Source organism: Pterocles gutturalis, unplaced genomic scaffold (assembly GCF_000699245.1).
Source record: "Pterocles gutturalis isolate BGI_N339 unplaced genomic scaffold, ASM69924v1 scaffold51281, whole genome shotgun sequence".
In the NCBI taxonomy this organism is placed as follows: Eukaryota; Metazoa; Chordata; class Aves; order Pterocliformes; family Pteroclidae; genus Pterocles; species Pterocles gutturalis.
Window position 1 is genome coordinate 1 of NW_010102448.1, and position 26,783 is coordinate 26,783.

The following is a 26,783-nucleotide window of genomic DNA, read 5'->3' on the forward strand; positions in this document are numbered from 1 at the left end:
AAGCCATGTTGACTGCTTCTAATGACCCTAATGCAAAATCAGAAGTCACTTTTACTTTCTGCTGATTGTACCAGGTCTAAGCTGGTGCCACAGAGCCAATTTCAGATATTTATACTCCGGGTATTTTCTTAATGCAATTTGAGATGACAGTTTCCGCTAAAACCTTTTGAAAAATACACTGTGTATATTCATATTACCTTTCTTCATACCCTGTCCTCCTTTATTTGTGTGAATGAATGTGTTCATATTCCTCTGACAAACCTGATCAAAACCGATTACTTTCAGTCTTGGTGAACCTAAGCTTTTTTTCTAAATACTGTTCCTCTTGTTGGATCATCTTTTTTTTGCCAAAGTCAGTGAGGCTGCTGTTATTTAAACACCATTTTATGCTAGACAAAATAAACTTATCTAAACAGAATTGTGACATTTTCCTTCACTGCTTAGCAAATGTGGTGCTTTCAAGCATGAAGGATGAAGTATGAGCTAGAGAAAGTATTTCTGTTCTGATGGTGGTAAAGCAGCACTCGTGCCCTGGTTACAAACAAACATGAAAGTGCTTTATGGTCCTTAAAAAGCAAAATGAGTGACAGTTACGTAAAACCAGCTTGTTACTGCACTGTAACTGGCATTTATTTGTGCCATCAGAGCTTAATATGGTACTTAGATCTTTTAATATTTTAAGCCTATCATCTCTGCTGGTGTAGGGTAGAAGGAAAGAATCCTGTTGCTACTCTGTCCAGTTTTTGTGTTAAGTGCTGAAATACTGCTTTTAAGATTTGGCATGGCATATGTAAGTGGGTTGTAAACTGTTCCAACAGATAGGTATGTTGACTGAAAATCAAACTCCTAATGAAGGTGATAATTACCACTAATTCTTGAGAACGTTTTGCCAAATGCCCATTTTAGAGCTATGTACCATATTGTGCCTATACTCTGGTGGCGTAATCAGGCCTGACAGTTACAGGGTTGAAGCTGTAAAGAAGGAAGAGAAATGTGTTGGTTGCTGGTCAGTGACCATATAAATCTATCTGCTGATTTTATTTAAAAGCAAAACAAAAAACCCACCACAACAGACCAAAGCCAAACAGACAAAACTCCAGTAATACACTGCTTTTCCAGGTTTTAATTTATTTCTGTGTCTGGTTGTTGTTACAGTGATTTCATCTTTACTACTCTGTTTCTAGGTTGCCTGAAGCTCAGCAGAGGGTTGGAGGATGTTTTCTAAATTTGATGCCACAAATGAAAAGCTTATACCTTGCATACTGTGCCAACCATCCATCAGCAGTAAATGTTCTCACAGAACACAGGTACGTTTACTTTGTGGTCTTTTAGGTCTGATAACAAAAAGAAGTGCATATAATACACTTGTGTTGTAAAGCTGTGATGTCACTTTTGACACACATTTGTTGTGGAAGAGCTTGTTTAAGGGAAAAAAGAAAGTAGTAGTATATTTTTTTAAAAAAGACAAACACACAACACAAAGCTGTTCTGTGTGATGAGGACTAGCTTGTCACTTTTGGCAGTGAATTATCAGCCACTTGAGAGAATTTTCTCATTTAAAGAGTGCATGCTGGACTCTGAATATGTAAACAAACTGTACTGATTGTCATTATGTTTATTAAATGTCAAGATAAAAAAAATTAGTATCTCCTTTGTGTAGGAAGTGGGATGCTGAGTTGACATATGATGCAAGTTGCTCAGCTTTGGGACAGACTTTGAATTTGCATGGAAGATGCCCTGTATCACCTTGAGGGGAGAGTGTTGTGGTCACAATTTGATTAAAGAAGTTTGCTTTCACAAACTTCCTATTTATTCTCCTCATGATCGTGTGCTGCAGCAGCTGTTAGTTTGGGGCTATTTGTGTTTGTTTGTGGTGCAGGAGAGGACCATGATGTTCTCTTGAAGCTTAGATATAGGAGAAATTCTATCAGGTTATCTGTTGTGGTGTGTGTGTGTCCCGTCCCTCCCAAACACACACTTTTTTGTATTGTGATAGGCTAAAGTAAAAGTATTTTAATAGAATCGTATATTCTTAACTCTTCTTAAACAGAGGAGCATAATTATTTTTTATAGCGTTAACTTCTTCCAATAACTTGCATTTTGTTTTGCAACAATACATGCCACATTTGTAAACTTTACTTATAATAGTATAAATAAAAAGCCTTCTAGCCATCAGATACTATGAACTATCACTTATGTTAGTAAGACATGCAACTATGTTTCACTTTGAAAAATCAAATTCACAATTCAAAAAGCAAATTCACATTGCAATTTAGACAGAAAGAATGTTGTGGGGTTTTTTGGTTAGAAGCAGTGATGAATTAAAATTAAACAAGACAAAATGTATTTGCAACCCTTTAGTGTGTGTTTTCTTTCAAATATCCTTCTTCTAGTACCACTTTCTGTAAATAGTAAAATATTTAGGTGATCCACACCTATGGGGTTTTGATACTCTTAGGCTTACATTTTTTGTTTGTTTGTGCCTTTATGCTCTATCCATACAGAAGTCTGGGGCTTAATGTATAGATGGAAGATGGCAAGTGATAGCAAAGTGATAATCTGCATTTCTTAAGATTTGGAGATATTTGTAAAGGTTTATCCTAACTTTCAGAACTCTTGGAAAACAGAGGGAATAGCCATGTCTGGGGAACTGTGATAGAAATGTGAGGAAGGAAAGATGGAGGTGGATAAGAGCAGTCTTTTTTCTCTTCATATTACTTTGGGCATAGGTTGTCCTAAGAAATATTCACCTTCTGGTCTGTAAAGTCAGCTTGGTATCAAATCCTGCTGGAGTCAGTGTAAGTATCATAGGGCAGTTAAGTAATTTGTATGTGGAAGTAGGTTTGCAAGAGATGGCTCACGTAGATTGTGATAAATGCGTTCTGTTCAATGCTGTTGTGTTGCCAGGCACGAGTCAACAGAAGGGAATGCTGGTTGTTTGGGTTTTCTTTAATTACCTCTATTATTCTAAGCCCTTCATTTTTGTTGAACACCATTGCCATAGGCAGCAAGTGGTTTGACTGAAAATCCTGCTTGAGACAGCTGCCATGAAGAAATCAGGTGACTCAGCAGTTCTGAACCTTTTGCTCTTAGAATGCCGGAAAGCTTTGAATGACCTTGTTTTAAAGGTGTGGGGAAAAAGACTTTTCTCTCTAGAATAACAAACTGACTGAAGGCATGAAATAAAGGAAGATACACAGAACTATCTCCTTGTGTATTTAGGAGACACATATATGCATTAACTGTGCTTCTGAAAGCCTTTCTACAAAAAAAGATAATTAAAATCAGATTCTTCTTTCACAAAATTAGAGTTTTCTGCAGTTTAAGTTCACTTGGTTTTGGTGGGAACCATACCAACAAAAGAGAGACAAAAAAGCCTCCTATGGAATTGCTCTAATCCTAGCTCTAAAAAGGTGGGACTGGTACTTTGTGGACTACATCCAAAATGACCAGAAAAGATATAGATCTCACTGAAGGGTGGATAACATAATGAAAAACAAGTCTAACAGGCCCCACTGATCACTGGATGTAAACTTCAGAAACTTTCTCTATTTTTTTTTTTTAATTCTGTAAAACATATAAGTTTTATTAATGTTTATTTACTGTCACTGACTAAAAACAAAGGAAATTGGTAATTGTTTTGAAGCATTAACTGTATTGTTTCTTTAACCAGTTGGATCACTGTAACATCAAAATTGTGAGCAGTTATCTGCTTCGATGCAATATTGCACGAGGTTTTTATATGTCATTTTCTGAAGTATTGATCATGGTCTTCAAGCAGTTTTGTAATACCTGTTAAAATGTCATTGACACCTGGTAAAGATTCTCTGTGTGTATGCATATTTATGTATAAAACCTGATTATAATAACTTACTCAGAATTATTTTGGACTTGTAGTCAGAAGCTTCTTTTTGAATAGCAGTTTTGTGAAGTCGATTCTAGATAGCATTACTTGGGATGACGCTGGGGATTTTAAACAGTCATTCATTTGGAATGTGACTGTCTTTTCTTCTTTTTCTTTTTCCTTTTTTTTTTTTTTAAATGCTATTCAGTATGAATGCCAGCCTGTGCTTCCTCTTCCTCTTGTCATTTGCTTCTTGATCACATGTAGTAGCAACATGAGGGCTTTTATTCAATTAGTACAAAATAAGGGGATGTGTTAATATAATGTTCATATATGTCCATGTTTACACAAATACAGTTGAGGGTGAAGAGGGTTAATTATATTACTTAATGATTAAGAGATTTTTTATGTTCCAGTCTTAACAGCCGCAAACGTCTTTAATTTCCTTAGGTTAATGATTAACAGTCAAACTGTTGAAATGAATATCATTAGAGACCTGAGTGTATATAAATATGCAGAAATGGGAATGAAACTTAATACAGCCTGTTACAGGAGTTCAGGTTCCAGAGCTGCATTTTCTGAGATTGTATTTGTTTCTGATAATCACAACAATAACAAAGAATGTTTCTATTAAGTTTGGGAACAGATTATCATCTTGGTTCCAGTTGTGGCACTGTTGTTTTTATCCAGGTGTTAGTACTCAACATAATTTCTCTGTTTTCATACAGTCTTGAAATTTGGTAGGATCTTTTTGTCTCAGGAATTGTTTCAGAGCCATTGCATATTTTTTTCCAGAATTAAACTTCTTTCTGTGTAATGAATCAATAATTTTGAAGTATAAAGTAATTTTTCCTTGGGTCTGTCATCATGTCTTGTAATTGTGTCTTAAACCACTGGCTAGAGCTGAAGAGGTGGAGCTCACCAGGTACAGCTGAGTGGTGGCTTTTGCAGAGATCAGTGTGTTTGTGCGTTTCCACCACAGCGTCTTGGCTAGTTCACTGTTTCCTTCTCTCATTGTTACCATAGTGCCACTGTACACGATTCCCCTTTTTTGTTTTGTTTTGTTTTTACTTTATTCCATAACAGTCATACCTCTTTGGCTGCATAGTACGAGATTTCAGATTCTAATATCCCTTAGTTTTTCTTGAGAATTACAGTTCAAGTCCAAGACTAGGTGTTATTTTTGAAGATACAATTTTGTTAGCTGGTGAGAGCAGTACTGCCTTGGGTGCGTAGTGTTTAGTCAAAGTAGCATTGATTGCTGCTGTGTGTGCTTCTGGTCATAGGCATATGCTTGCCTTCCAGTAAGAGAAGAAACCGGATGAGCAACCTTAAGGCATGAAAGAATGAATTTCCCTCAAATAAATTTAAAAATCCAGTTGGATGCAAAGTACGGAAACGGTTAGTTGCAGTGGAGTAAGGAGTCCTAGGAACATGAGATGTTACCCTACCTGGGGAAGATCACAAGCCCCGAAGTTCAGTGCAAGGGGAAACTCCAGCAAAGCAAAAGAGGAGGCAGAAGCTAGGACTGGGACTTTGTAGACTGCATATAAAATGACCAGAGGACAGATATTTGAGTACAGAACTCACTGAAGGGTGGGTAATGTAATGGAAAACAAGTCTAACAGGCCCCACTGATCAGTGGACAGAAAACTCTTCCGAAGAAATAGGGAGAGTACAGACCCAATGTAATCAGCATTAAGTATGTAATTATTGGGGGGGAGGGGTGTTAAGCTTTTTAATTTTGATTAAACAACACCACGTTTATTTTAAAACAAAATAGAAGAAAAATGCTTCCAAAACAAAAATTAATTTGATGATAAGGCAGCCAAAAAAATAGTAATATGTGCCTGTTTTTTTAAAAAAAAATTTGCAAAGTGGCAAGAGTCGAGCCAGTTCTCAACTAGAAGAAAGCTGTTCACAAATCTTTGCTTGTTCAACCATTAATTTTGCTAGATTCTTCTGTTCTCTTAGATAACATGTCCCAAGAATATTCTATGCTTGCATCACAGACCTAGCAGTCTGGATAAAATTTGTGGAGCTGAAACATCACAATTACTCAGAGTAACTGGAGCATGGAATACAGATCACTTGAGTCAGAAAACTCTTTGTGCCTCCCCCAGTTTGGTGCATCCCTGAGCCTGCAAGTGTGCAGGCTGATGTCATAGCCAACCAACAGTTCCCGGGAGAGGAGCTTCACTGAGAAGTTTAGCACTAGGAAATTAAAAGCCGTGGTTGAGGGGTTGCTGAGCCAAGCTGTGCCACGAAGGTGCCTGTGTGCAGTCCTCAGACCTCTCAGCAGTGATAGCTCATGCTCTATCTATTACAAACAGAGACCTACTTCAGAAGTGTAAGTTGTGATTTTAAATGTATATGTTTTAGTTCCTGGATGTGCTTTCCTCGAGTTAAATGGCTTTTTTTCTTTGCCTTCTGTTCCTGTAGGCACATCTGAACTTGTTTTCTTCCCTCTCCCCGGTCTGATTTGCAGCTTTTTGAGACAGCTGTACTAAGAAAGATTTGAATATATTAGTAGGGCTTAAAGACGCTTTTCATGGTGACCTTTAAAATACCTCAAGCTGTGAACTAACGCCAGTCTGGAGTGGGGAGAACTCTTTCGAGATTTTATGGTAAATGAGGCACAGCAATGACACAAGTAGTAAATTCAAATCTCAGCTGCTGCTTTCTGAAAAGCTACTTATTTAGGCAATTGTGACTAAGTTGATGATTTCACTGTTCAAAAGTTTTTCCTGTTCAGCTAAATTATACTTGTTTTTTAAATGTACTGCTTAGCTATGGGCCAGAGTTTTGTTTAGCATACACTGCCTAGGAGAGTGTGGTACTTGCAGACATCAATTGAAATTGTGACATGAAAGAACCATTGTCTTTGGCAAAGCAGCTGCGCTCTTAAGCTGACAACACTGACTTAAGCTGCTATTAATTAAAAAATGGTTGTGAACTGTTGTCATATTCAAACAGTATTTTAACCCACCCATATTTTATTGAAGGTAAACCTTTCCACTGTGTTCTGTATTGTATTTGTCCTTTGCGAATAAATGAAGGATATTGACTTTAAGCTTTGAGCTAAAGTGATATCTGTTTTGTCAGATATTTTATGTCCATGAAGGTAGCAGGTTGGTATAGCAGGAGCAGACTGCTAACGAGGTCTGTATGGTGGAACTGCTCAGACAAAATTTTTGGGTCCTGTTGTATTAAAAGAGTGTGTGAATATGCGTTCATACTAGAGTTTGAACAGGCTGGCATGTCAGAACTTGTCAGAGGGAAGTACAAAAGTGTATGAAAGAAAACATTGTCCTCTTGGGAATGTTGGGAGGAAAACTACCTCATTCAGTTTTAATTACACCTATTAACACTGCTCACTGTAAAAGGCTTCCTGATGATGCTATTGCCAAGCGTGTTTTTCAGGACTTTGTATACATTTCAAGTGAGCTGAGGTTTAAACTTGCTCTATAGGTTCCTATGCTGTGATTAAGGAGGTGAAAAAGGAGGTGATAAACAGCCAAGCACCTTGTGTGAGAGTGTGAATGGCCTGGAAACTGCTGCAACATTGCATAACCACAGAGTGTGTTTAGTTAAAAGAATGGCAGAGTAGATAGTGAAAACAAGATACTATCAGGCTTTTATTTCGGGTTTACAAGTAGTCTATTTTAATTCAGGCTAGAATGACTTTTTCCTTGTTTTCTGACACGTCTGTTTCATAATGCTGGAGTCGGGAAGAAATGGCATGGTGACAGTGAAAATTAGAAATGTGAATGTGGGTGAAATAGTAACCAATGTTCCTTCTACTGTAGAAGCATTATATAAAAAAGAAAAAAGAAAAAAAGCATTGTGTTAATGGATAGCTCAGCAAATACCATTTATATAATGCATTTGTCTGCACCCAGCAGTGTGGAGATGGTCGAAGTAATTAGGAATGAGGATTTTTGTGTCTTGGCAACCTAAAGGCAAAAATCATCACTGTTCAGAACAGTGTTAAATTGAACACCCTGCTTTGCAACTGGTATGTACTGTAAAGTGTACCGGTGTGTTGGGGAGAAAAGAGAAGCTGCATAGACATGGTTATGGACTGTTGCTGCCTGAAATGGGGAAGAAGAGCAGATAATGTGTAAAGGGAGTATTTGATAAAGTTAAGAAGCAGGGGTTTTGCCTTTGGGTGAAGGAAACAAAATGCAAAGAATAAGTTTAAATTGTTTGCTTGAACAGAAATATCAGGACCGTACGTACTCTGACACTGCCATGGGTGGGAGTGCTTACAGGGAGAATTGATGGATGAAACAAAAAAAAGCAGTAGTGTAGACATGATCAGTGTCATATACACAGTGAATTGAAATTTAAAACCACTGGGTGCCTTGAGACAGATGGGCTTTCACAGGTGAGCTTTGGTAAAGCTTTCAGTGGAAGCTGGGCACGGCACCCTGGTTTGTCTGCCCCATTTCCTTGCTGGAAACAGCTGCTTCCTTTTAGCTGAACTGGGAGAAGAGGATGTGCCATCACACCATAGCTTAGGGTTCCAGTGAATGAGCCTGAATCCTCAGTAGACAAGTTAGCTGGTAACACTGTAAAACCAAAACCAAGTATGAGTCCAAACCCTTAGTCTTGTTTAGGGTGCCCTCAGAATCAATTGTCAGGTTCTGAAGGTGGTGTGATTTTTATGCTAAGGACTGTGACTAAGAAAGCGTAAGGTAAAGTAGGTCTTCAGGCTCTAGGTGCTCAAAGTTGGCTAGCTATACTTCTTAAATCTGAATTAAAGCTAGAAAAGTACTCAGGTTTATCTGTGTTGCATTATAATTTTTCATGCAAGGTATTGTTGGAGGTTTTTCAGTGGGTTTTAATTTTGGCTAAACCTGATCATGTTACAAACTGATTTTAGGAGGCCTGGAGTTGCTGATACATGTAGCTTGAGAGGGACGCAACAAGGCCTGCCTGCTGGAGCTGTGGGTATTCTCAAGGGTGCCCAGCCCTTCTCTTTGCATCTTTAAAATACAAAGCAGGGGCTGGGAAATCCCCTCACGCTTTCTGGAGTCTGCAGTTGCATACAGCAGAAATAGCACAAATACATGCACAGGGAGTGCCTGGGCCTGGTTAGAATGAGGGTGAAGTGCTCTAAAAGAGGTTGTGTAAGGTTATGTCAGACCTGACAATTGAGAAACGGTACTGGATTTATTTAAGCGAGGTGGTGTAAGTAAATACCAACTAACTAATCTGAGAATAAAGAAACACTAGACTAAACTGTATGGAAAAGTACCTTCTCTTCTGTGAACTTGGGGATGCTTTAGCAGCCAGGAAGAGAGAGATGCAGGAGCGATGGTGGGTAAAGCACTTAAATTGGGAAAGGAAGGTCATGGTTCATGTTCTTATTCTGCTCCCTTCACCTATTTGGACAAGTGATATTAATACGGAAAGTGTCACTTGTTCTGAAATGGGAAGGAGTGTGTGTGTGTCTTAGGGGAGGTAGGAAGGTCTGTTTTATCTTAAGCTACATAATGCTTTTAGAGATTATGACTCACTGATAAATGAGCATGTGTATTATGGCAGTGTCCTGTCAGTGTTTTTTTTCCTAGGGAAATTGAGCGGGTCAGGATTTGCTTTCACTTCTGCAGGGACGCACTATGCTCTAGGTTTGGTAATCCTTGCCCTTCCCTTTTTGTTAATGTATCCATAATGTACAAGTGTTCCTCCTTTATTGCTGTTTGGTGTTTGACAGCTTTTTTTACACTTTCTAATAGTACTGAATCTGGTATTTGGCTGAGGCTTCCTTTGAAAAATGAGACTATGCCAATAACTAAGGAGGGGGAAAATTTTTTTCATTAATAATTCTGACTTGTTGGGAGCATAATACTAATAATCAGTACAAGGTAGGGACTTTCAGGATATCTTAGAGTAGAATTTACACAATTGTCACACAAATATAGTGGTTTTTGTTGTGGATTTTTTTGAGAACTAGTTAATTTGCTATAACAAGGGCTCAGAACGTGAGCAGCCCCATCTGCAGACATCTAGAATGACACAGCTTGAATGCAAGATGATATTATCTTTTTAATAAGTGGCTTTCTGAATTTTCTTTATTTAGATTTTGTCTTTAGAATCCCATGTTCTTTTGCAACTTGTATTTTCTGAAGCCTGGAAATCAGCCCAGGTGCTGCTGTACCTCCCTTTCCCGATAGAGAGAGCTCATTTTCTACCTGGTCATTTAAGCTCTAGAAAAGCTTGTCCTCCACTGTAGTCCTCTGAAACCTCTGCTTTATAATGAAGCAGAAGATGTAGCTATTTTAAGTTTCCTTGATAGCAAAGTGAGCTGAAATTCCCAGGATGTACTGCTTTTTTAACTGAGTTAATGTAAAAAGTTGAGGGGCTGGACCAGTTCGTGGAAATGATTCAAATATGAAAAACCATCTGCACAGGAGAAGTTGCAGTTCATTATATTTGGAGAGCATGGATTTCTTAGAGCAGCTTTGCTGTCAAAACAAGCATGTTGTGTAAGTACACTCTCAGTGAAACCCTAACTTGTTTGCTAATAGATTGTGCAGTAATTATTTCTACTGTGGTCTACCATTTGTATGGCTGTTGGTTAGTTGGTCATTTTGCAATAACACATTGAATGTGTGAGATTGTTTTGCCAATCGACGGGGATAGCACAGAGGACACAGGCACCAAAAAAAAAATAAACTTATTTTTACTTATGTCCAAAGTGACAAAGTAATGAGGAAAATAGTACAGAGAAAATAAAGCAAGATAAGGTAAAGCAGCAGCAAGACAACAAGCAAACTACTATAGCAAGCACAAAATAAGGTAATGCACCTGATCATTACTACATAGAGTTAGCGATAGTGATTAAGAAAGATTCATCACCAATTGCCCTATATTACCATCATCCAGATCCGCAGGCGCTGGGGGACCTGTTTACAGTGAACGATTTGGAGAACTCATCCCGGCGACTGGTAAATCTCTATACAGTGCGTCCACTGTATAGAGGAGGCTTCCAAATTTCCCTGCAAATGGTCCCCACTTTTATACGGCTAAATAAACAATTTTATATCTTAAGTTGCGAAAAACATCTGGTGTAGGTTTTTTTCCCTTGTTAACTTTTTCCTGTGCTTGGCCAGAACCCGAGAAAAAGTTAAGAAGAAGTAAAGGTATCTGGTTATCTTTGATTATGCATCTCTAAACAATGCCCATCACCGCCCTGCTACCTTCTGTCATGTAGAGGTCTGTGTGAAGGTTTGAGATAGGTATATCTCTTTTGGCAAGTGGGGCTACAGTTACGCAACTATTATCTTACAGCAAAAAAATGGATGCTTGTTGATAAATATGAAGCCGTTGACTCATTTATGCTTGTGTATTACCTCTGTAAAGCACCTCTTAGGTCAGATGTCATTTTACTAGATTAAAGAGCTGACTAATAAAATATAGTGCAAATGGCTTTATTCTGTAATTGTTGCTCGGATGGGGTAGCGTTTAGGAGCTGTCTTTGACCATCAGTTGCCTCTAATGGTGGGTTTGATCCTATACCTGTTGTTCCCTGGGTGGTTCCCAAATCTGCAGATGTCTTTGTTCCTGCCTTTTATTTAATGCAGAAACTGATCACAGCGCTTAATTTGTACTTGAATTACTTTTTGAATTATTTGGTCTCTTGTTTTATTGGCAGAATTCATTTCAGATGAAAGACTGAAGTGAAGGATCCAATGTAATTTTAGTTGTTTTTGTAATCTGATCTTAATTTGCTTAAATATCTTGTGTACACAGTGAGGACCTAGGAGAATTCATGGAGGTGAAAGGTGCCAACAGCCCTGGGATCCTTGTACTGACCACAGGCCTCAGCAAACCTTTTATGCGTCTGGATAAATACCCCACGTTACTCAAAGAACTTGAAAGGCACATGGAGGTATATCTTATCAGCATTTATGTTCCAGCTTAATGATGATTTGACAACAATTATTTTAAAGGTACATGTCAAACATGATGGGACCCAAAATTAAATTTTCTGCTCTTCTCTCAGCCTTCTGAAATAAGGCCTGCAATGGTTTAAAACTTAGTGCAGTAAAACTTCCTGTAAAAGCTAAGCGTTTAAAGTAAAACTACCTAGAGAAGCTAATCTTCACTCCTAGAAAAATCCTGCAGGGTCCTAGAACAGTCTTGCAGGCTCTTGGGTTGACATGACATTGAATGTGTCTCCTGCATACTACTTGAGGGTACTTTATCATATAGGAGTACTGCTTCTCATTTTAGGACCTTAGTGTGTCAGACACATCACCAAAATAGTCCCTTTGACTACTACTGAACACTGTCCAAAAATGATCTTTCCAATATAGGAAGGTGTTAGAGGAGCTGCTGTTTCCTCCTTTTTGTTTTACAGGTTAGATTTTTTGGAGTGTGAATGAGGGAGAGAAATAGAAAGTCTTTGTCTTGTCTCACAATTTGGTTTGTCAGTCAGTGACAACAGAAAATACTAGTTTGTAAGGAATCTAGTTTGTGACAAAGCTAACATGCCAAATAAAACTCTTTATAAAATAAACACTTTCCTGTGATGATTTCACAATCTCCTGTCCACTAGGTCTTGTAAAACTTCCTTGGCTCTATCTTAAGCCGAAGTAGGAATGTTATAAGTGACTGTTTTTACTAGGAGCCACCAGTGTTTTATACAAGAATAAGAAGGCTGGGAAAAGAGAGCAGATAGCTCTACAACGTCTATTTTACAGAATTGTTTATTTGTTTTTAGTTAAGCCTCTAAAAATTTTGTATTAATTTTACTAGAACTAAAGTTTTTGTTTTATGTTTTCTCTGTTGCTTTTAGGATTATCATCCAGATCGTCCAGATATTCAAAAATCCATGACTGCCTTCAAAAATCTTTCTGTAAGAGTGCTCAAAAATAGATGATATATTTTAAGTAGAATTTTTTTTTAATTTCATACTCCTCTATTGCTTTAGAAAAGTGAAGCTTTTTTGTAAAAGTTTGTATAAGACATTTTTGAAAGCCTGGAGATTGATGCTGTGTTTGGGCAGAGCTAAGGATCGTAATTTGCTGGGGAGTTATAGCAAATAGGCTATTGATGTAAGAGCCACGCAAGCATTCTGCACCTCTTGGTCTGCCCTCTCACTCGTGTTTTGTCTCTGTTTCTACTAGTACATACTTAGTATCCTGAAGAAGGGCTTCTTTACAGCAAGTGTATCTTCTGAGGTTTTTCTAAAGCGCATTCCTTTTAGGGGAATGGTGTTGGGGTTGTGGGAAGGAGAATGAAGGGGAAAGTGCTAGTGAAGTTCAGAAGACATGAAACTTTAGTAATAATTGGAGTAGGAAGCCTAATTTGAACAGATGAGCTGACCGTTATTGTCTTTTTTTTTTTTTTAAAAGTCAACTTCAATAAGCATATATTTAATGCAGTCTCAGTTACAATAAACTATTAAATGTTTTGTGTTTCCTGTTAGGAGTGCGTGCTGGTGTTAACCTGGCATTTTCTATTTTTCATTTTTTAAAGCATAAATTTAGTGTTATCTGTGTTCAGAAGAGGTTTGGGGATCCCGTTATGTTGGGTGCTTTACAAACAAGAAGAAACAATTCTTGTTGAGAAAAATTCAAATGAATGGGAGTACTGCTAGTAGAGCAGTATGTACACATTCAATATAAACAGGAACAGAAGGTTATATGCACTCATAGTTTGCACAACTGGCATGGCTGTTTTTACTTAAGAAAGATACTTTATTGTATAGTCATGTGTATTCCTAAGAGTTGTGTTGCTCTTTTCTTCTGAGCCTAGCCATTTTTAGTTGGAAGTACAAAAATTTAAAATGTGAAGAAAGGAGAAATCTGAGAAACAAAGATATGACTGTGAATTTGGAATGGTAACTGAAGTCAGTGTATTGAAAGGAAAAGTAATAATATTGAAGTTAGCAAAACTAGTTTTATAAGAAATATTGGTAATAGTCATCAAAATGAAAATGCTTCAAGCTAGGTGCTGTATTCCGTGTACTACAAGTACAAAAGTAAATACAACTCTACTGGTATTTCTGTCTTTAGCCTGCTCCAAATGGATAGAGTTGATAGAGGTGGTATTTTTCCCTATGTTTGTTAGGCACAATGTCAAGAAGTACGGAAACGGAAAGAACTTGAGCTACAAATACTGACGGAAGCTATCCGTTGTTGGGAGGGAGAGGATATTAAAACACTTGGCAACGTGATTTACATGTCCCAGGTCATGATTCAGTGTGCGGGAAGTGAGGTAATGTCCTTCTCATCTTTACTGTCAGTTTTTCTTTCCATTTTGAATAAAATTAATTCTAATCATTATGCAGCAGAAATAAACACAATGCTTCAGGGGTACGAATCTAGACTAAAATCTTTCTCTACTCATTCAAGGCTTTTATTACAAAACGTGAAATAAATTTCCTTGAAGATGGATGGTCTCATCTGTAAAATTTACTGAAACCGAATATAGCAGTTACAAACATTGTAAGATGATTTTGCAGGACTATTTTCAAATTGCATAATTATACACGGGATTTTCCATGTGTAGTTATCAGGATCATTTTGCATAGCAGTTACTATGGTGTGTTTTAAATAACAAAAACTTCGAAGTTTTGTATTCTAAGGTGTCTGATGCACACTTTTGCATCATTGTTTTGGGCACTTTTGCTCAAGTAGTAAATTTTGAAATAGAAGCTTAAGAAGTGGTTTTGGAGAAATAGAATAAAAAGAGGCATTAGAAAGTCGAAGGTGACACTGCAGAGTCTGGGATGATTTTTTTTATAACAAAACAAAACAAACCACAGAAAGAAAAGGTGGTCCTACCAGAAGTAATGTTGAAATAATCTTGAAAGTAAAAAAGCAAGTGCTAAGGGAAGGGAAGTGTTATACAGATTACTGACATGGTTTTTACTGTCAGTTACTTCTTTCTAAAATCAATGAAGCTTTGAACTTGGTCAGGGCTTTTGAATTGCGACCTTGTTCAGTCAGTTTCCTCCCTCAGAACAAAGATGTCCATAAATATGAAGAAAGAGAAAAGCATTTATGCAAGTGAATATTTCAGAATTCGTCACCTGATATTTTTCTCTCTGATGTTTTGTTAGGTGTTGAAATAAATAAAAGATTCAGTAGAGCTGACAGTGCATCTTCTGCAGTCATGTGTCTTCTTGTACTCTTAAAAACAACACCAAACGAAACACCACCCACTCCCCACTTTCGTCAGGAACTAAAATGTCAAGTGTAATGGACTTTTTAGAAGTTTTTGCATAGCATAGCTTTTTGACTAGATAAAGAACAACTTATTTTGTGCAAAAGCAATTGGTTTTGGTTTTGTCTTTTTTAAAATTATATTGACTTTTTTAAAGGTTTACTGAAAAACAAATAGAAACATTCAAATTTGGTAGGGACTTGTATTGTTTTGCAAAGGTGTTTGAAATGGAGATGGTTGCTTTGTCAGTGGATGTATTTGTTTTGTCATTAAAATTGAAACATTATACCTTAATGCTTCTCTCTTTCGGTGTTTGTCTATAGATTGAGAGTAAACCTTCTTCTCCTCCTTCTGCTCCTACATAAAAATACACCCAAAACAAAAAACTAAGGAGAACTACAAAAGTGAAACCAGCAAATTAAAACCAGAATAAAGTAATACGAGGTTTTGTTGTGATTATAAGCATTATTATTTTTTGTTTATCTTCTTTTTCTACTTTGGGGCATAATCCAAAATCACAGAAAAGTCTGATCTTTCCAGTTTACGAGACCATGGTCTTGATGTTCCTGTAACAGCATCTGTCTAAATTATATTAAGAAATATATCCAATGTGGTGTAACTTTGGTTCTGCTGAAATTGGCAGAACAGTTGTTATCATATTTAAACAAGGTCAGTATTTCACCAAGACTGTACAATTTCAGTTTTAAAATATTAGACTGTAATCCCTAGGAAGAAGTATAGGCATGTGTTACTACCACTTTTAAAACATGCATCAATTTTAAAACAGAAAATTGAATAATTATGCCTTTTTCTTTCTTTTAAAACTCTATGGGGAGTTAATTTTGCCAGGAGCAAATATTTGTGGAGCAATTATGGAGTTGTAACATTGATGGTAGTTTTTAATAATATAAAACAGAAAAAGGCGGAAAGGGAGCTTGTGATGTTGTATTTATGTTTTCATTTTCTTTTTTTTGATAAGGAAAAGAATGAAAGGTATCTTCTTCTCTTCCCTAACATTTTGCTAATGTTGTCTGCCAGCCCAAGAATGAGTGGGTTTATCTATCAGGTAAAGTAGTTCATGTACATATGTGTATGAATGCACTGGGGGGTGGCTTTTTTCTAAATAGTATTTCATAGAAAACTTGGAAGTATTGTTAAATTTTGGCATTTATAAAGATGAAAGGTAATTTCTGCAATAAGAGCTGGTCATCTGTTTAATAAAATTCTGGGCTAGAAGCCTGAGTGTGATTTTTGCAGCTGTGACTATCAGCAAGGGTTTTTTTTGGTTGGTTTTTTTTTTTTTTTTTAGTATTGTTAGTACTAGCTGATGAGAGGAAGTATCAGTAGCTTTTTAGATTACATAAGAGAATGATGCTGCCGTACAGGTTTATTAGTGCTCTTCTGGCTGCTGCTTGAGTCTTGCCAAAACTATGCAGCACTCCTAAGCTTGCATTAATGTGCATTAGGCTGTCCTACCATCTGTTTCTTTAGGTGTGTCTACAGTAGTGTTTTATCTTTGATTCAGCAGAGTACTTCTGAAATGAATCATCTTGTTTTTCCTGTTTACTGATATTTGAGTTGTAGCATGGACATAGTCTCAGGGCTCAAATGGGACTCCCTCTGGATGAAGGTGAATTGGAAGGTGTGCTTCAAAAGTGCACTCATTCTGCTACAACTACTGGAGCAGATCAAGTACATGGATTGGCGTTCAGTCCATGGCCACAGCCCTAGAGCTGGCCAAGTGTAACACCACCTGAAATGCATACTGTGTGGCCTTCAGGTCCTTAGCACCAGGTGTTTCCCTTCACAAATCCACTACTTGCTGCTGGTAAACATGGTCTTTGAGCTCTCTAGCAAGTTTCCCAGCTGAACAGTACTTGGCTGTTCTCCCACTACGGAAGTAGAGCAGCTCTGCTGTAGTGCCCAAGGATCAGTGCTTATTGGGTTCGCTCCTCTGTAGCTCTAGGAGACGTTTTGCAGAAGCACTTACATTTTGGGTGTGTAATTTCAAAGACCCCCGAGAGGCAAAACTAAAGCAAATGCACAGTCCATGAGTTTCTGAAATCTTTTTTCAAGTGTTGTAATTTGGTTTCCAGACATCACAGTAAAACACGAAAAGTTCTAAAAGGATCCTGAGATTTCACCTGCCCTAAGTACTGCTGTAAATCAGGCTCTTGAGCAGTTTGTTCCTTTTTCCTGAGCAGTGATTTGCCTGCTGTGAAGGAATACTGAAACATAGTCATTTGGGGTTCCTACATGATCAGCTACATCCAGTCACAGACTATGTGACTTAATTTAAAGAGCAATTAAATTCCATAATTCATGTTTGGATTCATATCTTACCTGCTTTGGTAGTAGCTAGATTTGTCTGAGAATGTGTTGCATTAGATGGTTCAAATGCACAATCAAGTTTCTCTTTGCTTTATGCTGCTCTTCAGAATTTTTGGTCAGTGCTTCATCCCAACTCAGATGTATTAGAAAAGGCAGGTGAGCTCTGTATCTCAGGTGGCACATCCAGAATTCTTGATGAAGGAAGATTCTTGTGTACTGGTTACAAAGGCAACTGACTGGAAATTTTGTGTGTTAAAAACAAACAAACAATACAAAATTAGACAATCTGTCAGGCTTAATTTTGCTCTCTCCCACCTTGTCCCCCAGGTGCACAGCACTGTTCAGTAAATAAGCAATTTTCTGTCTTCAGCTTCTGCTCAGTACAGCCACAGCCTTTTCTTAGTGATTGCTGTCCAACTTTCTGTTGAATGCAAAACTTAATTTCCTAATAACCTCTCATGCTGTTTTCACAAATCTCAAATACTAGTTACTGCATATTCATAGCAAGGCAAAATTACTTCATTGTTTGTGTCTGTCTGGATTGCATAACATGGGCTACTTGGTCTTTCCTTCTAAGTTCTTGTCTCAGAACTGGGATGGATACAGGCAAAAGATAGCGCAGCTCCCTCAGTCATTCCCAGGGAAATGATGGCACTGGAGCTGGAATTCTACACTACACCCTCCCTGTGTTTCTGCATATTCCAGCGAGTGTGCTTCAGGTGTTCTGGTTGATAGTGCTGATATCTACCACATGAAATAATTGAGAGAACTTTTAGCAGAGATAAACTAAGTTACAAGGGGCACAAACCATACTTTACAAGATGGCTTCTCAGTTTTGTTGAAAGGCAATATAGATGATTCATTAGTTCAGTTCCATTTTCTGTGTGTTGCTGACTTAGTACTTCTCTGCGTGTACCTCATGTGATCTTCGTTCTGTCACTGGTTCTTTTGCTTGGTATATCCCCATATTCCCTCTTCACCTACGTCAGTAGTTTTTGCACCTCTGTTTCGTTGTGGCTGTAAGCTGTGTTATTCATGAACCAGCAAACATGGCAAAACAGAGGGGAGAATTTTAGCCTGCATTGGACTGCACAATACCACCATGTTTCCTTCACTGGGGAAACTGTTGCAAAAAAACCTCTTCCTTTCTCTTTGGCCTCTTGGGCTTGAGCATGCTCAGTGCATACAGAATATCAAGTGATTTTTAGTTTCCAAGCTTCTAAGAAGCCTTTGTCCATTCTGCAGTCATTAGGAAAGAGAAAAAAAAGTGTTGTGGGGGTTTTTTTCCTTCCATTGGAGCCAAAATTCCACAGGACATAGTATTTACACTTTTGCCAGCATGTGCTGAATAGGGTTTCTGTGCAGGAGAATACAGGATCTGTCTTAAAGAACTTAAATAATAAAGTTGCATTTTTGGTAAATTCTTTTCATCCTGACAATATTCAGTCTTATTTATTTTTCTGTATTTCTAAAGGGTCAGAAAGTTATCCTAAACTGCCCTTTTTTTTATTCCAGCTTGACTGGGTTTAAAATGAGAGGCTAGCTTCTGCAAAAATATGTTCTTCTGAAACTTTACATTAGAGGTGTTTTTACTGATTTTGTTTTCTTTCCCCAAATATTTCTGTGAGTGAATTTAGTAGTGGGATTATTAGAGACATAAATCTTCAGGAAGTAATTGATGCATTTGTTTAGTGAAATTTTCCTTTCTAAATCTACTTGTACCACAAACCTTATTTTGAGTGTTAATCAGTTTATAAACAAAGATGAGTCACCATTGCCTCTAATCAGGTAACATGGATGACCCTGAAGGTCTCAGTTCCAAGAACCTGAGGCTATGGTGAGTGACCACTATTACATTTGTATGGATTTCATAGCCTGCACAGGTATCAAATAGACGCAGTGGAGTCACAGGTGTCATTTGCAGAAGTTGGGCATATTGAAAACTTCCATTGTGAGGTGTTTGTATGGATTTTTAAATGTTTTTAAACCCATCAGTGTGTGTGTTTGCCGATTTACTGTGTATGTCTTTATTCATTGCCTTAAGTTTACATATTCTTTACTTGGCAATGTTTTTATATGTTTTGAATTTAACTGTAGTGCTACTGCTTTTTTTTAGGGAAAACTGCCAATGACAGGAATGACTATCACAAAGCTAGATGACAGTGAAAACCATAAAAATGCATTTGAAATATCAGGTATTGACTGTAAATATTTTTATTTACTACTTCCTCCAGGATATGCTATTTCAAACATCAGATGCTCTGTCTGAACAGAGGGAAAAACTTTTTCGTTGTGTGGGTGACCAAGCACCGGCACAGGTTGCTTGGAGAGATCTCCATCCTTGGAGATACTCAACAGCTGTCTAGCCACAGTCCTGGGCAACTGACTCTAGGTGTCTGTGGTTGAGCAGGTGTGTGGATGACCTACAGAGGTCCCTTCCAGCATCAACTATTCTGTGATTATACAAATTTTGTAAGGCAGCTACCTAGAGCCTCACTTGACAGCTGCTTTTTACTGCTTTGTCTTAAAGCAGTTAACGAACTGTCTTTGCACAGGATTCATCCCCAGATTTCTGTATTGCAGTGAATGGAGGTGGTAGTCTTAGAAAAGGTCCTTTGTAATGAAGCAGTTCAAAGTATGCTGCTTACTGGAAGAAAAGAAATTGATATTGTGCTTACTTTGGGTAATTTCTGTCTGTTAAGTCATTTGTTTCAGGATGTACCTTTTTTCCTTGGGGGATTTAAAAGATAGTGGGAGCAGGGTCTGCATGGTGGAATTTCATATCTTCATTCATCATTCATTTCCTGGATCAATTCTACCTCCAAGCAGGTTACCTTTAAGTAATTTTGACGCTTTCAGGTGGCAGGCAGTATCACACATTAGTTCTATGAGGCAGAGGAAAGAAGCTGTTGATGGTCCATGTTCTTCTGAGATAATAGCTATGAAGCTGACCTCAAATGAGGAATATGATGGGTTACAATGGAGTTAAGTGGAGAAATTAAATTAATCTTTGGTTAAGATTGCTTTCCCAAGTGACTTTTGCTTGAGCTTTAGAACTAGATTCAGACTAGCTTTATGCCTTTTTTCTGAGAGAAGATCAGTGAACTGTGTTTTATTTCTCCTATATTGTAGCTTAGACTCAAGAATTACATTTTAGGCTATATGCTAGCTTTCCTGGGGAAGATGGAGAAGCGCAAAGCTACTAGAAGAGCCTGCATCCTGCATCTATTTCTTATCGTTAAAGGTTGTGTATAGTTATTAGAGGTGGAGAAAAAAGATAGAACTCCTATGCTTGGTATAGGAACAAATATAGAGAAAATGTCTGCTACAACCTGGAAGAGCGAGATGCTGTTGTACTGAAAATACAGGTTAAAATCTCTGCGTAGTACTTAGGGGATATAATGTTTTAGGAAATGAATGCCTTCAAAATCATGTCAGGTGGACTAACTTGTTTTTCTCTAGTTTCCTACATCTTCTCTTTTCTGTCACCTAGGAAATATGATTGAAAGGATACTAGTGTCTTGTAACAACCAACAAGACTTGCATGAATGGGTGGATCACCTGCAGAAGCAAACCAAAGTCACAACTGTTGGGAATCCCACCATTAAACCTCACTCTGTGCCATCTCATACAGTAAGAAATAGTTTTTGAATTGAAGTGAATGAGCAGTGGATGCAGGATTAGGTTGTCTGGCAAATATGCCACTGTGTAAAACATTTTTTTTAGCCATTAGCAACAAGAACTGAATACTGTGTCGCTAGTTTAATGGGTGAAAAAATCATTCTGGTTTTAATCTAGAGAACAAAGAATAAAATGCTTAAATCTTGATGTAATAGTTTTAACAGGGTTAAGGAGAATTCCTTATCATTACTTTTTCTATTTTGCCCAAGTAATACATCACCATCTTTTAAGTGTCCTTAGGTTTTAATTGGTGATGTACTTGGCAGACTCTGGAGAAACAATTTCCTTAAATACCTTCTTGGAGTGGTTTTGAACCCCTGGCTAGCAGCCAGACAACACAACAACTGCTCACTCACCCTCCCTCCTCCCAGGGATGGGGGAAAGAAAAAGGGGTGAAAGGAAAAGACTCATGGGTTGAGATAACAACGATTTAATAACTAAACTACAATAATACTGAAAATATTAATAATATATACAAATGAGTGATACACAGTAAACTGCACATGACCTGGTTACCAAGGCTCAGCCATTCCTGGCTAACAATCCCAGAGCAGGGAGAGTCCTGAAACCGCAATCCCAGAACTGAGGTAAGAGCCTGGGTATCCAAGAGCTGACTAAGGGAGGGAGATGACCCTGGGAGAGGGACCACGTGGAGAGAACTGACCCAGAAAGAGAGAGAACTTCCAGACAGATCCTGACTTATATACTTACTGGGCATGATGTGCATGATATGGAATATACCATGGGGCAATTTGGGTCTCAGTACTAAATCTAAGATCAAATCCTAGGCTTGTAGTGGGGGATGTGCTCCCTCCCATCTTCTCCTGTGCCTGCAGACACTGGCACAGAAGAGAAGCTGAAAAGTCCTCGACTGTCCTGGCAACAACTATAAACATCAGTGTGTTATCAGCTGCCTTCTCAGCACAAACCCAAAACATAGCCTCACACTAGCTACAATGAAGAAAGATAACCCTCTCCCAGCTGAAACCAGGACACTTCTTTTGGGTTCTGCATTTGAGTTGTTGGATATGAATGAATCTAAATTTAGCTCTGTCCTTAGTGGTGAGAGAAGTGGGAGCAGGGCTGCTCTAATGAACAGAAGCACTAGATAGCGAGTGAGATTTTCACCAGTTCTTGATGATATTATGTCTTCATTAGGATAATATGCTTTCTTTTCCTTCACATCATCTTTGTGTCTTTGACAGCTTCCTTCCCATCCAGTAACACCCTCCAGCAAGCATTCAGACAGCAAGCAAATACCACTGACTCCTGCATACCACACTCTCCCTCATCCGTCACATCATGGGACTCCACATACCACGATAAACTGGGGGCCTCTGGAACCTCCGAAAACCCCCAAGCCTTGGAGTCTGAGCTGCTTACGGCCTGCACCTCCTTTACGGCCTTCAGCAGCTCTTTGTTATAAAGAGGTGAGATGCAGCAGCCAAGAAATCTAACTTTGTAGCAGACCTACAATGGGAAGTTTAACTTTCTTTTCACACATCACCATGTTACAGTTTTGTGCAGTTTTTTATGTAAACATAATTTAACAGTCAATGCTGACTCAATGGTAGTGGACTAGTGAATGCTGTTTATTTCAAGCAGGAATTTAGTCTTGCAGTTCAGAAAGTACTATGGTTTGTTAGGAGAGGCTTCCCCTGGCTCCCCCAGATGCTTCTGCTTATTTCCACTCTTTATCCAGTTAATAAATAAGATTTTTTAAATTATTATTATTATTTTTAAACCAGCAATTCCTTTGTAATGTTGATCATCCAGGCTTATTGCAAAGTAAGTTATTTGCTAAGCACACTGCATAGTATCTAGGGTAAGGGATGGATGTTGTGCTTCAAAGCACTGTATCAAATAATTCTAAACAGTTGTGGTGGTATAATTGACTCTTGGTTCCTTGGTATTTACCACTGCTACTAGGTAACAATAGCATAGTTAAAAAAAGAAAGAATGGTAACTGTCAAAATATATGTAGTGTTTTTGTACTCAAATTTGATGGCTAATGTTACTATTAGCAAAAAAAAAAAGCTTAGATTTTAAGTGCTGATTTAGTTTTTAATTAGCATATGGTATGAAACAGGAATCTGTTCCAAGAGAAATAAAATGTGATGGTTTTTAACCACAAAAAGATTGTGGTAGGTTAATTTGGTCCTGTCGCTACATTTTGCGTGGTTTTGTAAATAATAAGAAAATGTTAGATCTGTGTGTGTATGTAAGGAGACGAATATTGGATGCTCTGTGGCTTGGTGATATCTCCTGTTTCAGTATCTTTGTTGTGCGTCGTGATACTAATTTAGTGTGAAGCAGTAGGGCCCAGAAAGAATTATGCAATTATGCCTAAGAAGATTTTATTCTGCAAGCAGGAAATGCTGAGAGAAAACTTTAATTCTGCAGATGTGTGAATTGCAGTTTCTTAGGAATTGTAGCCTAAACACTGTGTCCCAGTGTGGCCTGGCTGTGGTTTTTTTTTTTTTTTGTGATGGCTGTGTGTGTGACTTTATTTTCTTTTGTAAATCCCCTGAGCAAATGAGAAAAAGTGATACATGATTTGCAATTGGAAGGTTAGTATTTAGGCGTAGTTATTACAAGAGGTTCTTCTGTCTGGCTGTACTGTATGCTCATTTTGTAATTTAAGTTAAATTCCTTTCATGTTTTCATGCGTAGTGCACTAAATTCTCCAGTGTGGTAAAATTTCAGTCATCTTTACAGTGTTTAGCGTACAGTGATGTTCAAAACACACCTTCATCTTCTTTGGTCTGTCCTGCTCATTCACCTTTTTACTTTCTTGTTCTGTGTTTTTATAGAGGATGTCTTGTATTCTTAAGGTAAGGGGTAGACCAGTATATTCCTATTGTTCCTGTAACCTAGCACTGTTCCTGTAAATGATGATTAGCATGATCACATTTTGAGAAGAAATGCTGTATTTATTGGTGTATTATTTTTTTGCTGTAGAGCTTTGTAAGAACAGACCTAAACATTTACAAAAAATCTGGCTTTGAAGAGTATACTACTTGCCAAGCTTCTTTGTTAGGACCTTTTTTACCTGCTTCTAAGTAGACAGGTGAAATGGGTTGTCTCTTAAAAAGTTAAGGAAAAAAACCTGTGTTAATGTATGCCTGCCTCTTCCCTTTGCTCTAGCTCCCAAACAGCCTGCATGCTTTTGCAGCAACTTTTCTGTATATTTCTGTTAATAGAACAGATAAAATATCTGACTTTGTGTATGGTTGGAGGAAGGGTAGAGAGACAATCAGCCAGTTCAGGCAAATGAGATGTGTCAAAAAAACCAATATTATTAAACTGAATTTTGTTTCTGTTAAAAGATTTTTTTAGTTAGTAACTCCTGTATGTGTCTTAGAAGTTAAACTTTTGAAATATGGTAGAGAAGCTGTACTCTCTTTTATTTTCCTCACACAGGATCTCAGTAAAAGCCCTAAAACCATGAAAAAGCTGCTTCCCAAGCGCAAGCCAGAACGGAAGCCGTCAGATGAAGAGTTTGCACTGAGAAAAAGTAAGAGAGACCTGAAGAAATGTCTGTGTAATACAAAGGCTGTAATTAACAGTTTAAATTCTGTGAAAGTTAGATGTACAGTGTAAACAAGTTGTCTGGTCTCCTCTCTCCTGTCAGGGGAGGGGGGGTAGGTATCTCCAGAGGATGGTTTGTTCTCTTCATCTTAGGTGCTTATGTCACGATGGGATTAGTTGCTGTCTAGAGTCTTGCTGTTGATTACAGTGAATGTATGCCTGTGAAGTGCCTGTTGCTCTCTGTTTGCTAGAGAGGGAAGTGAGGTTGACTATAGAGCCCTGTAAAGTTCAGTAAGGTAAACTTGTCTTTTAATACTGTAAGCAACAATTTAAAGATACTATCCCACTTTTGCAGAGTACTTGGTAGTTATGTTAAGTCGATCCTGGTAGGAGCTGTCTGCAGAGCTGGGTGTTGGAAGGCTCGGTATTGCTTCTTCTTCAAAGACTAATTGCTTCCACGGTCACTCTTTCTAAGATCCAACAGTCTGTTCTGATCTCCTAGAAATAAGGTCATTTGCTAGTGTATGTGTCCAGATAAATTGGAAAGCTTTAGATTGCTTGAAGTCTGAAGAATAGCACTGAACTGAGAGAGATTGATGAATGTATAGAAAAACAGAAGGGTCAAAAATCTAGATGTTGGAATAATTTGGGCTGGAGGAAACATTGATGTTGTCTATCAAACACAATATTCATTTAGTTTATTAGTCAGTGTCACTCTAATTCTTCCTTATAAATTTGTGTGAATGAATAGTTCAATTACCTTGTCTTTTACTTATACAAGTATTTAATATGTTGCTACATTCTAACCACAATGAAATATAGTTATTTTTTCTCCCTTGAAAGAGAAATAACCTGTACCTTGGAGTACTTGCGTCTCTTAAACAGTGAGGAAACTGTATTGGGTCAAGATGGTTGCTTCAACAGTTAGCGTGGCAGTTGATCCCAACAAATGTTTGGACAGTTGACTTTGTTCACATGATAATAAATCACAAAAACTAACAGGATGCATTTGCTGGCAGAAATGCTGTTGTATTTTGATGTTGAAGGTAGTCCAGATAAATGCAGCGGAAGATCTTTGAGACTAGTTTTTCCTTAGGCTTTGGAGGAAGGAAAACAGGAAAAATACATGTAGACTCCTGGTTCCATCTAAACTAATGGTGAAGGTACCTCTAGATTTCAGTTTGACTGGAATTTCACTCTGTTGCAAGTGAACAATTTGGCAGCATTTTTACTGAATTCCCCAAGGAGAAGATTTGCTGTGGAGCTCTATCTTTGGGAAAATTTTGCCATGTTAAGCTTGAATAGTTATTTTTTTTCAATAGTGCTGTTTCTGCTTTAAAGTCTTGAGAAGTTTAGTTACTGCACTTTTCACAAATAAGCTTATGTGATAGGGACATCTTTACGTCTGCACGCTGAACTGAAATTGTGCTGATGTATTTATTATTATGTTAATTCTGAGTTTAATTTTCCATAGGGTGCTGTTAAAAGGAGTAAACCTGATATATTTTAGGTTATAGATAGATATAGATAGATATATATGCAGAAGAAATGAAAAAGTTTTCAAGATTTCAGTGAATTAATATTCTGTTCATTTATTTCTTTGATTAAATAATGAAATAATGTGTATATAACAACTGGGGTATGCAGGTTTTTTCAGTTTAATGGCTGTTTGTTTTAGAACTAGAGTGATCAGACTTCAAAGCATGTTCTGTGCAACTTCAGATGCTCAGAAAATTTCTTAAATATGCAGATAATTACTCTGACCTAGGGCTTTTCCCAAACATTTCAAAATAATATTTTGTCTTTTTAAACTTACTTTTGCTCATTAAAGTTTGATTTTTAAAATGGGATGATTAAAAGAATTTTAAAGGGTTGATTAGGCTGAATTTTGATCTCAATTGAAATGTAGTCATTTACAAAGGCTTTTCTGTGTTGAGAAACGTAACTGTGTTTAAAATTCTATTTTTCCCATTGATTCTAGGTACAGCTGCTTTAGAAGAAGATGCTCAAATTCTTAAAGTCATTGAAGCATATTGCACAAGTGCCAAAACACGTCAAACACTAAACTCAAGTAAGTTGGAAAATACTGAAATGGCTAATCGAAACATAAATTAGATAGTTTGCAAAGTAGCAAGCTGGACCTGGAAGAAATAGTAACCAGTTTCTGGCTTAGTATCAGTGCTGCATGTTTAAGTATTGGATGCCAAGTTCC

General features: G+C 37.6%; 1 protein-coding gene across 1 annotated transcript in view; it reads left to right on the forward strand.

Moving 5' to 3' along the window:
- Positions 1 to 1,184: 1,184 nt before the first annotated feature.
- Positions 1,185 to 26,783, forward strand: part of LOC104470965 (rho guanine nucleotide exchange factor 7) — a gene marked incomplete at both ends in the record, with an annotated part of 38,767 nt that continues 13,168 nt past the window's right edge. Inside the window, 10 exons of the mRNA XM_010086105.1 lie at positions 1,185 to 1,307; positions 11,606 to 11,744; positions 12,654 to 12,713; positions 13,931 to 14,077; positions 16,008 to 16,094; positions 19,476 to 19,554; positions 20,853 to 20,992; positions 22,246 to 22,470; positions 24,464 to 24,557; positions 26,553 to 26,642. Of these exons, the coding sequence (XP_010084407.1) occupies positions 1,185 to 1,307; positions 11,606 to 11,744; positions 12,654 to 12,713; positions 13,931 to 14,077; positions 16,008 to 16,094; positions 19,476 to 19,554; positions 20,853 to 20,992; positions 22,246 to 22,470; positions 24,464 to 24,557; positions 26,553 to 26,642 (1,184 nt within the window). The remainder of the gene's footprint in view (positions 1,308 to 11,605; positions 11,745 to 12,653; positions 12,714 to 13,930; positions 14,078 to 16,007; positions 16,095 to 19,475; positions 19,555 to 20,852; positions 20,993 to 22,245; positions 22,471 to 24,463; positions 24,558 to 26,552; positions 26,643 to 26,783) is intronic.